The sequence below is a fragment of the Notolepis coatsorum genome (genome assembly GCF_963971535.1).
Source record: "Notolepis coatsorum genome assembly, chromosome: 2".
Taxonomy (NCBI): domain Eukaryota; kingdom Metazoa; phylum Chordata; class Actinopteri; order Aulopiformes; family Paralepididae; genus Notolepis; species Notolepis coatsorum.
Window position 1 is genome coordinate 77,978,661 of NC_140166.1, and position 12,155 is coordinate 77,990,815.

The 12,155-nt window shown below is 49.2% G+C and overlaps 1 protein-coding gene across 1 annotated transcript in view; it reads right to left on the bottom strand.

Annotated features, from left to right (window-relative positions):
• Positions 1–232: 232 nt before the first annotated feature.
• igdcc3 (immunoglobulin superfamily, DCC subclass, member 3) overlaps positions 233–12,155 on the bottom strand; it is a gene marked incomplete at both ends in the record, with an annotated part of 66,715 nt that continues 54,792 nt past the window's right edge. Inside the window, 2 exons of the mRNA XM_084308235.1 lie at positions 233–391; positions 11,625–11,835. Of these exons, the coding sequence (XP_084164361.1) occupies positions 233–391; positions 11,625–11,835 (370 nt within the window). The remainder of the gene's footprint in view (positions 392–11,624; positions 11,836–12,155) is intronic.

A 12,155-nucleotide genomic window follows, 5' to 3' on the forward strand; every position in this document is an offset into this window, starting at 1 on the left:
GTCAGAAGATAGCTCTCCGAACCCAGGCCGTGGTCTCTCAACCGACCGGGCCTCCATCCTCTAGAATGTCTTAACTTACCCATAAAAAAAGAAAAATCTTTGCACAAAAGAAAAAGAAAATAACTACTATGAAAGGAAACGCTTGTCAACCTGAGTGAGATAAAAAGTCTAAGAGGACACTGGGGGGGGGGGGGGGGGGGGGTGTCGTGTGAGTTGGCCTGCATACGTGGCCTCAGCCCTGGTCCTGCCGACCCGCCAAAGCCCCCGCGGCTGCAGCGCTAGCTTCCTGGAAGTGGCTCCTCTCCGATTCCCGCTCCAAGGCGAACTCGTCCAGTGGTATCGTAGACAACTGGGTGTCGTTCAGCGAGCGGGACATCAGGGAGCTCTCCGCCTGCATGGGAGGAAACGGGTAGAAACATGAGGAGAAAAGCGCACGTCATCGTCGCCCCGCAAGGAGGACAATGTGTGATGTGATCTAGTCTAGAGACGCGTCTGCTCTGCTGTCGCTGAAGAGCGCGTGGTGCTGTGATGTGATCTAGTCTAGAGAGACAGGTCTACTCCTGAAGAGAGCGTGTGGTGCTGTGATGTGATCTAGTCTAGAGAGACAGGTCTACTCCTGAAGAGAGCGCGTGGTGCTGTGATGTGATCTAGTCTAGAGAGACAGGTCTACTCCTGAAGAGAGCGCGTGGTGCTGTGATGTGATCTAGTCTCTAGAGAGACAGGTCTACTCCTGAAGAGAGCGCGTGGTGCTGTGATGTGATCTAGTCTCTAGAGACAGGTCTACTCCTGAAGAGAGCGTGTGGTGCTGTGATGTGATCTAGTCTCTAGAGAGACAGGTCTACTCCTGAAGAGAGCGCGTGGTGCTGTGATGTGATCTAGTCTCTAGAGACGGGTCTACTCCTGAAGAGAGCGCGTGGTGCTGTGATGTGATCTAGTCTAGAGACAGGTCTACTCCTGAAGAGAGCGCGTGGTGCTGTGATGTGATCTAGTCTCTAGAGACAGGTCTACTCCTGAAGAGAGCGCGTGGTGCTGTGATGTGATCTAGTCTAGAGAGACAGGTCTACTCCTGAAGAGAGCGCGTGGTGCCGTGATGTGATCTAGTCTAGAGACAGGTCTACTCCTGAAGAGAGCGCGTGGTGCTGTGATGTGATCTAGTCTAGAGACAGGTCTACTCCTGAAGAGAGCGCGTGGTGCTGTGATGTGATCTAGTCTCTAGAGACGGGTCTACTCCTGAAGAGAGCGCGTGGTGCTGTGATGTGATCTAGTCTAGAGACAGGTCTACTCCTGAAGAGAGCGCGTGGTGCTGTGATGTGATCTAGTCTCTAGAGACAGGTCTACTCCTGAAGAGAGCGCGTGGTGCTGTGATGTGATCTAGTCTCTAGAGACAGGTCTACTCCTGAAGAGAGCGCGTGGTGCTGTGATGTGATCTAGTCTCTAGAGACAGGTCTACTCCTGAAGAGAGCGCGTGGTGCTGTGATGTGATCTAGTCTCTAGAGACAGGTCTACTCCTGAAGAGAGCGCGTGGTGCTGTGATGTGATCTAGTCTCTAGAGACAGGTCTACTCCTGAAGAGAGCGCGTGGTGCTGTGATGTGATCTAGTCTAGAGAGACAGGTCTACTCCTGAAGAGAGCGCGTGGTGCTGTGATGTGATCTAGTCTAGAGAGACAGGTCTACTCCTGAAGAGAGCGCGTGGTGCTGTGATGTGATCTAGTCTAGAGAGACAGGTCTACTCCTGAAGAGAGCGCGTGGCGCTGTGATGTGATCTAGTCTAGAGAGACAGGTCTACTCCTGAAGAGAGCGCGTGGTGCTGTGATGTGATCTACAGTAGTCTCTAGAGACAGGTCTACTCCTGAAGAGAGCGCGTGGTGCTGTGATGTGATCTAGTCTAGAGACAGGTCTACTCCTGAAGAGAGCGCGTGGTGCTGTGATGTGATCTAGTCTAGAGACAGGTCTACTCCTGAAGAGAGCGCGTGGTGCTGTGATGTGATCTAGTCTAGAGACAGGTCTACTCCTGAAGAGAGCGCGTGGTGCTGTGATGTGATCTAGTCTCTAGAGAGACAGGTCTACTCCTGAAGAGAGCGCGTGGTGCTGTGATGTGATCTAGTCTAGAGACGGGTCTACTCCTGAAGAGAGCGCGTGGTGCTGTGATGTGATCTAGTCTCTAGAGACAGGTCTACTCCTGAAGAGAGCGCGTGGTGCTGTGATGTGATCTAGTCTAGAGAGACAGGTCTACTCCTGAAGAGAGCGCGTGGTGCTGTGATGTGATCTAGTCTAGAGACAGGTCTACTCCTGAAGAGAGCGCGTGGTGCTGTGATGTGATCTAGTCTAGAGACAGATCTACTCTGCTGTCACTGAAGAGAGCGTGGTCCTGGGCAGCTTCGTGGGTAGAGCATGGCACTGACGTTAGAGGTTCGTTTGCCAGGCTACTCGTCATGAAAACGTCCAACAAATGGCATAAGATATTATGTGTATGTGTATTATTATGATATTATGTGTATGTGTAATATTATGATATTATGTGTATTATTATGATATTATGTGTATGTGTAATATTATGATATTATGTGTATTATTATGACATTATGTGTATGTGTATTATTATGACATTATGTGTATGTGTACTATTATGATAGTATGTGTATACGTATTATTATGATATGATATTATGTGTATTATTATTGTTGTGAAGGGCCAGATTAAACCGAATATATATATTTATTTATATATATATATTTAATTGTATTTGTATATTCTCTAATATTCCCTGATATCCCTTGTATATTCCTTGTACAATATGCATTGAATATCCATTCTAGCCTACTGAACATCCCATAATAGTCTCCATTCTACTATTGGTCGAGACCTTGGTGCCAGGCTGCCATACCCATCAGACCCAGTTCAAACGTACCGCTCCACATGTACGAACAAGTCCTAGTTCCGCGTAGGAATCTGGCTACCGCACCACTAATGGGACTATTTGTTCATAGTGCGTATATATACTGCGCTACTAAAGTAGGACTTTCTTTTCAGTCCAGTTTCTTACCCTCCAATAGAGTCACAGACGTAAAGCCTCCCCGCGACGCCACGTGTGGGAGTAAGGCCAAGTTCGCCTACCATCGGTATTGAGACATCGTGTATATTAATATTTGAATAGTCATATTTGGCACTATATCGTCGAGTTGGACGTAGTCTATTAAGCTAATAATAGTCTGTTAATATAGTGCTTCGTGCGGTGAGAATACTACCGTAGTCAGTACCCCATCGTTTCGGGCAGAGAACTGGCTGCTTATCCAGGGTGGTTGACCCCACGTGAAGCTGCACCCGAGGAGCCCCAGAGCCGACGAGCGAGTGGACCTGTATACCGGATTATTCTGCCGACGACAGCCCGCCTTCCCAGGCACGGATTATGCTTTGTATACTTTGATTATTCCATGGATAAAGACCCCCGACACTGCCGTGTGTTGGAAACCCCCCCCTGGAGAGGACGCAAGGTGAGGAGACGCTCTGCAAGACGAGGTCGCTTCACGTCTCTCCTCCGTGGACCGAATGACGCCGGCCCACAAAGAGTCCACCTGCTTTCATCTGTGGTCCAAGGATCGCCGGCGCATTGAACGGCACTACAGTGGGTTCACCTGGGATACCCTTGGCCGGATGAGGCAGCCGGATTCTACCCCCCCCCCCCCTTCCTACTCCTGTCGGCTTACAAGCGACCGGATTAACCCCCCCCTAGTGTGTCCAGTATATAATCATTAAAGTATCATTGCTGTTATTCCTTGAACTATTCCAGGTCGTATATGTACCACCTGCGCCTTCAGAGATTGGACATTCTCTATTGATATACCGACGAGTACTCTTGCCATAAAAGTGCATACTAATTCCATTCATAAATGTGATTGATTTGATTAAGTGCTTGCTCTACACACCATCGCTGTGTAGAAATAAAGACCTATTTCTAATTCGTACATTTGTGTTGGATCCGTTTCATCTACGTGACAGTGTTCATCATAATATATTTATGCCGTGTACTGGGTGGCCGAATATTAAGTACAAAGGTAGTGGTAGTAAGTATCATATCTAGTAATACAGTCAGGGAATTGTACCCCTCAGTTACAATTGGTCCTTCGAGCCGGAGTTGAACCAGCGACCTAAGGATGGAAGAAGATCGGTGACTGTGATGCACCAATCGGAGTCAGTACCGAGCAGCAGGAGCCACAGTACCCCCTCCAGAACGGAGAAGTGGAAGATAGTGTGCCCCTACTGTGAGAAAGAACACTGGCTAGCGCAATGTGACTCCTTCCCCAAGCTGAACGCGGAGGAAGCAAGTCAATGGATAAAGTCCAACAAGCGCTGTTTTCGCTGTGCGCGCTCACACATGGCAGCCGAATGCCGCTTAAAGAAAAGGTGCACCAAGTGCGATGGAGCCCATCTGGACATACTTCACGACAGTAACAGACGGCGCCCTTCACCCGCACCATCCAGCAGCAAAGCGAGCGTCATGTACATCGATCCCGCCAGCAGCAGTGGAGCCCGAGTACTCCTAAAAGTAGTGCGTGTGACACTAAGCTACCAGAATAAAGTCCTGGACACTTACGCCGTCCTCGTTGACGGGTCAGAGAAGACCCTTCTGCTCGCCTCCGCTGCGGCCCAGCTAGGGCTGCGGGGAAGCGAAACCCAAATGACAATTCGGACAATAAGACGAGATTTGAAGACGATAAAGGGCGAGAATGTCTCATTCTCTATCGCAGCAAGCGGCCAGCCTGAGCGACGGTACCAGATTACAGACGCTTTCACCAGCCAAGAAATAGGACTGTCGCGGTACACATACCCCGTCGCCAAGCTGATGGAGAAATATGCACATCTGCGCAAGTTACCGATCCCGCTCATAGACAATGCTATGCCGACCCTGTTGATAGGCTCCGACCATGCAGACCTCATTGTCCCGATAGACCGGGTTCATACTGGACCCCGAGGCTGTCCTGCAGCAGTCGAGACCCGTTTGGGATGGACTCTCCAAGGCCCGCTCGCCAAATCTCTCAACCGAAGTACAGCCACTAGATGTCTCCACTCCCGAGTCACAGAGGGAGAAACCGCACTCCTGCAACACGTAGAGCGGTTATGGACCTTGGAACAAATGCCCTTTAAGAACGGAAAGAAAGACATTCGCTCTAAAGATGACATTTACGCCATTCACCTCCTCGAGACAGGGACCAAGAGAGTCCCGGTCAACGGCGTGTTGAGATACGCCACGCCACTCCTGCGGCGAGAAGGAATGCCTACTTTCCACGCCAAGACAGACGCCACAGAACGGTACCTGCTGAACACGGAGCGGCGCTTAGCCAAGAACCCCGCCCAAGAGAGTGTATACCGTGCTGAGATTGAGAAGCTCATCACAGCGGGACACGTCACAAAGATGGACATTAAAGAGGCTGACCAGACCACTGAATCGTGGTACGTGCCTCACCACAAGGTCCATCACAACGGTAAAGACCGCATAGTATTTAACTGCAGCTACCAGATCGGATCCCAAAATCTGAATAAAGAGTTACTGCCCGGTCCCACACTCGGCCCCTCCCTACTCGGCGTTCTACTCCGCTTCCGCCAGGAAAAGGTGGCCATCAGCGGGGACATTAAAGGAATGTTCCTGCAGGTGAGATTAGTAGAGGCGGACAAGCCCCTGTTACGGTTCCTATGGAGAGAGAAGCCAGGAGATGAGCACCCAGCCATCTACCAATGGGAAGTCCTCCCCTTCGGAACGACGTGCAGCCCCTGCTGTGCTACATTTGCACTACAGAAACATGTAGCAGAGGACCCAGCAGCGGACGAAGAGGTCCGACACAGCGTAAAGAACAGCTTCTACGTAGACAACTGTCTACAAAGCCTTTCAACCCAGGAAGAAGCCGAGGCTCTCCTGATTAAACTCCGCGCCTCATTGATCAAAGGCGGCTTTGATCTCAGGCAGTGGGCCAGCAGCGATCCGCAAGTACTGCGCAGCCTCTCCTCCGAGGACAAGGCAGCCAGCAGCGAGACCTGGATGGCTACAATCCCGGGAGAAGCCCAGGAGATGACCCTGGGATTGGTGTGGCGATTCAAAACAGATTCGCTTCACTACAGACACAAGCCCCTGACTACGGAGCAGGGAAGGCCGGCGGCGGCGCCGACCACCGGACGGAGTGTGTACACAGCACTCGCCCGACAATATGACCCGCTGGGATGTATTCTGCCGTACACCACCAGGGCAAGGATGATTGTACGAGCGTTGTGGGACAAGGACCAGGGCTGGGACGACCCCATTCCCGCACACCTTGCATCCACCTGGAGAGAGTGGGAGATGGAGCTCCGCTCACTCCCAGGCGTTGATATGCGCCGAAGCTGCTTCCCACCCACGGTGAGGCCGGAGACGTGTAGAATGGACTTGCACGTCTTCAGTGACGCCTCAGGGGTCGCATGCGGATCGGTGGCCTACTTGCGGGCCCAAGAGAAGGGGGGAGAGATCTACACAGCATTTGTCCTCGCCCGCTCGAGAGTGGCCCCGCGCAGGCAACAGTCTGTCCCGCGTCTGGAGCTCTGCGCAGCCCTAGCCGGAGCGCACCTAGCCACGCTCATCCAACGTGAGCTCACCATACCGGTGTCTAGAACAATCCTGTGGTCAGATTCCACGACGGTACTCGCCTGGATCAAATCGGACTCATGCAAGTACAAAGTCTTCGTGGGAGTCAGAGTCACCGAGATTCAAGACTTAACCGAAGAGTTAACCGGAGAAACAGAGTGGCGCTACGTTGATACAAAACAGAACCCAGCTGACGTCATCACCCGGGGGATGCCTCTGGATGACCTCACCCGTCGCAATGTCTACAGTGACGGCCCCGCATTCCTAAGACTCCCGGAAGGACAGTGACCCATGCCTATCCCGAGGGAAGCAAGTCCAGAGGAGGTGGAAAATAAGAAGTCTGTGTTCTGTGGATTGAGCACCGTAGCCTCCACCGACCCTAACATAGACGATTGCACGTCCATAGAGAGTGCACAACAAAGAACATTCCTGCGGTACCACCCGGAGTGCAAGTCCCCCGCTGATATGTCAGCAGCTAACTACGAGGAAGCAGAATTGCTTCTACTGCAGCGAGCCCAGAGAGACTCGTTCCCCGATGAATTGGCCTGTCTACAGGGAGGAAAGCCCGTCCCATCCGACAGCAGATTAATTCATCTGGCCCCCGAGAGCGACGCTCATACCCTCATCAGAGTGGGTGGTCGCCTACGCAGAGCCCCCAATCTACCGGATGACATTAAATACCCGATCGTATTGAACAGCCGACACAAGGTCACAGAGCTGATTATAAAGAAATACGATGAGGATGTACATCACGCAGGAGCAGAAAGAGTCTTCGCGGAAATCAGACGTCGTTACTGGATCCTACAAGGAAGAGAGGCGGTACGACGCTTCCAGCGAACATGTCTAGACTGCCGCAAGTGGCGCGCGCAGCCCAGCATACCAAGGATGGCTGACCTTCCTCCATGTCGCCTCCGAATCGGTGACAAGCCATTCCACTCAACGGGTATGGACTGCTTTGGCCCGCTGCACATAAAGAAAGGAAGAGGAACCGAGAAGCGGTGGGGTATTGTATTCAAATGCATGACCACCAGAGCGATACACATCGAGCTTCTCCCGACCATCAGCACAGACTCATTCCTTATGGCCTTCCGTAGATTCACATCACGGAAAGGAAGACCGTCTACCCTATTGTCCGATCATGGGACAAACTTCAAAGGCGGCGAAAGAGAGCTGAGAGAGAGCTTCCAAGCTATGGGCCCAGAACTTAAGACCCACCTCGCTCCAGCACAGGTTGATTTCCAATTCAACCCCCCAAACGCACCCCACTTCGGTGGCACTTGGGAACGAGAAGTGCGCTCCATAAAGACAGCCCTGTACGCAGTACTTGGGGCCCAGACTGTGGCGGAAGAAGTCCTAATGACAGTCCTCACGGAGATTGAGGGAGTACTTAACTCGAAGCCCCTCGGATATGTCTCCAGTGATGTGGCGGATATCGACCCAGTTACCCCCAACACACTCCTGATGGGGCGGCTAGATCCTGCATTACCCCAGACAATGTACCGGCCTGAAGAAGCGAACGGCCGACGAATGTGGAGGTACAGCCAAGTATTAGCCGACAAGTTTTGGAGCAGTTTCCTACTGCACTACCTACCGTCTCTACAGACCCGCCAGAAGTGGGTAAAGGAGAGAGACAATTTGACAGAAGGAACAGTCGTCATGATTATTGATCAATCACTGCCCAGAGCTGTGTGGCCGGCCGGCCGCGTAGGCAAAGTGATCACCGGTGCCGACGGCAAGGTCCGAGCAGCTGAAGTGCTCGTCCAGGGTCGCACTTACACCCGTCCCGTGGCGAGGCTCATAGAACTGCCTCGACTCCCAGACACAATCGATGATGACCATGACCCTATAACCCTATGACTTTGTGAAGTTGACTGACCCCTACAGCAAACCCTTATGTGTAAATAGACAACGCGATTAATCTGTCTCTGTTTAACTGATTAGGTCTGGGACCAATCAGGGGGTGGCTGTTGTGAAGGGCCAGATTAAACCGAATATATATATTTATTTATATATATATATTTAATTGTATTTGTATATTCTCTAATATTCCCTGATATCCCTTGTATATTCCTTGTACAATATGCATTGAATATCCATTCTAGCCTACTGAACATCCCATAATAGTCTCCATTCTACTATTGGTCGAGACCTTGGTGCCAGGCTGCCATACCCCTCAGACCCAGTTCAAACGTACCGCTCCACATGTACGAACAAGTCCTAGTTCCGCGTAGGAATCTGGCTACCGCACCACTAATGGGACTATTTGTTCATAGTGCGTATATATACTGCGCTACTAAAGTAGGACTTTCTTTTCAGTCCAGTTTCTTACCCTCCAATAGAGTCACAGACGTAAAGCCTCCCCGCGACGCCACGTGTGGGAGTAAGGCCAAGTTCGCCTACCATCGGTATTGAGACATCGTGTATATTAATATTTGAATAGTCATATTTGGCACTATATCGTCGAGTTGGACGTAGTCTATTAAGCTAATAATAGTCTGTTAATATAGTGCTTCGTGCGGTGAGAATACTACCGTAGTCAGTACCCCATCGTTTCGGGCAGAGAACTGGCTGCTTATCCAGGGTGGTTGACCCCACATGAAGCTGCACCCGAGGAGCCCCAGAGCCGACGAGCGAGTGGACCTGTATACCGGATTATTCTGCCGACGACAGCCCGCCTTCCCAGGCACAGATTATGCTTTGTATACTTTGATTATTCCATGGATAAAGACCCCCGACACTGCCGTGTGTTGGAAACCCCCCCCTGGAGAGGACGCAAGGTGAGGAGACGCTCTGCAAGACGAGGTCGCTTCACGTCTCTCCTCCGTGGACCGGATGACGCCGGCCCACAAAGAGTCCACCTGCTTTCATCTGTGGTCCAAGGATCGCCGGCGCATTGAATGGCACTACAGTGGGTTCACCTGGGATACCCTTGGCCGGATGAGGCAGCCGGATTCTACCCCCCCCCCCCCTTCCTACTCCTGTCGGCTTACAAGCGACCGGATTAACCCCCCCCTAGTGTGTCCAGTATATAATCATTAAAGTATCATTGCTGTTATTCCTTAAACTATTCCAGGTCGTATATGTACCACCTGCGCCTTCAGAGATTGGACATTCTCTATTGATATACCGACGAGTACTCTTGCCATAAAAGTGCATACTAATTCCATTCATAAATGTGATTGATTTGATTAAGTGCTTGCTCTACACACCATCGCTGTGTAGAAATAAAGACCTATTTCTAATTCGTACATTTGTGTTGGATCCGTTTCATCTACGTGACAGTGTTCATCATAATATATTTATGCCGTGTACTGGGTGGCCGAATATTAAGTACAAAGGTAGTGGTAGTAAGTATCATATCTAGTAATACAGTCAGGGAATTGTACCCCTCAGTTACAATTATGACATTATGCGTATGTGTATTATTATGATATGATATTATGTGTATTATTATGACATTATGCATATGTGTACTATTATGATAGTATGTGTATACGTATTATTATGATATGATATTGTGTGTATTATTATGACATTATGCGTATGTGTATTATTATGATATGATGTGTATTATTAAGATATGATGTGTATGTGTATTATTTAGGGCTGGGACTTTATCGTGTTCATTTCGCTTAATTAACTACAGAACAAATTAAAAGTTGAAAAGAATTACGCATTTTATCGCACAGCGCGGCACTTTGCTCTCGTCTGTCGGCTCTGGGCTGACTATTGTATTATTATGATATTATGTGTATGATTATGACATTATGTGTATGTGTATTATTATGATATGATAGTATGTGTATATGTATTATTATGATATGATGTGTATGTGTATTATTATGATATGATGGTATGTGTATATGTATTGTTATGATATGATGTGTATTATTATGATATGATGTGTATTATTATGATATGATGTGTACGTGTATTATTATGATATGATGTGTATGTGTATTATTATGATATGATGTGTATTATTATGATATGATGTGTATTATTATGATATGATGTGTACGTGTATTATTATGATATGATGTGTATGTGTATTATTATGATATTATGTGTATGTGTATTATTATGATATGATATGATGTGTATGTGTATTATTATGATATGATATGATATGTATTATGATGATATGATGTGTATTATTATGATATGATGTATGTGTATTATTATGATATGATGTGTATTATTATGATATGATGTGTATTATTATATGATGTGTATGTGTTATAATGATACGATGTATGTGTATTATTATAATATGTGTATTATTATGATATGATGTGTATTATTATGATATGATGTGTATGTGTATTATTACGATGTATGTGTATTATTATGATATGATGTGTATGTGTATTATTATGATATGATGTGTATTATTATGATATGATGTGTATTATTATGATATGATGTGTACGTGTATTATTATGATATGATGTGTATTATTATGATACGATGTATGTGTATTATTATGACATGATGTCTGATGAACAGTGTTCCGGGTCAGTACTACACTCACCATGTACGCGTCCTGTGTTCCGGGTCGGTACTACACTCACCATGTACGCGTCCTGTGTTCCGGGTCGGTACTACACTCACCATATACGCGTCCTGTGTTCCGGGTCGGTACTACACTCACCATGTACGCGTCCTGTGTTCCGGGTCGGTACTACACTCACCATGTACGCGTCCTGTGTTCCGGGTCGGTACTACACTCACCATGTACGCGTCCTGTGTTCCGGGTCGGTACTACACTCACCATGTACGCGTCCTGTGTTCCGGGTCGGTACTACACTCACCATATACGCGTCCTGTGTTCCGGGTCGGTACTACACTCACCATATACGCGTCCTGTGTTCCGGGTCGGTACTACACTCACCATGTACGCGTCCTGTGTTCCGGGTCAGTACTACACTCACCATGTACGCGTCCTGTGTTCCGGGTCAGTACTACACTCACCATGTACGCGTCCTGTGTTCCGGGTCAGTACTACTACACTCACCATGTACGCGTCCTGTGTTCCGGGTCCGGAGAAGAGCCTCTCCAGCTCGTTGCGGTCCACTCTGCTCTTCCCGCCCGCGCTGCCGTTGACCTCCATCACTCCCCTGGCGACCCCGTTCAGCCCCACGGCCCCCTGGGAAAAGGAAGAGGAGCCCACTGCCACGCCACGGCCTGCCTGCGGGGTGGCCTGAGCCGTCTTACACACCATTAACCTGGGGATTGTGGAGGAATGCACACACACACACACACACACACACACACACACACACACACACACACACAAGCACGCGCATACACACACGCAAGCACGCGCACACACACACACACACACACACATACACAAGCACGCGCATACACACACGCAAGCATGCGCACACACACACACACACACACACAAGCACGCGCATACACACACGCAAGCACGCGCACACACACACACACACACATACACATGCAAGCACGCGCGCACACACACACACACACACACACACACATACACACGCAAGCACGCGTGCACACACACACACACACA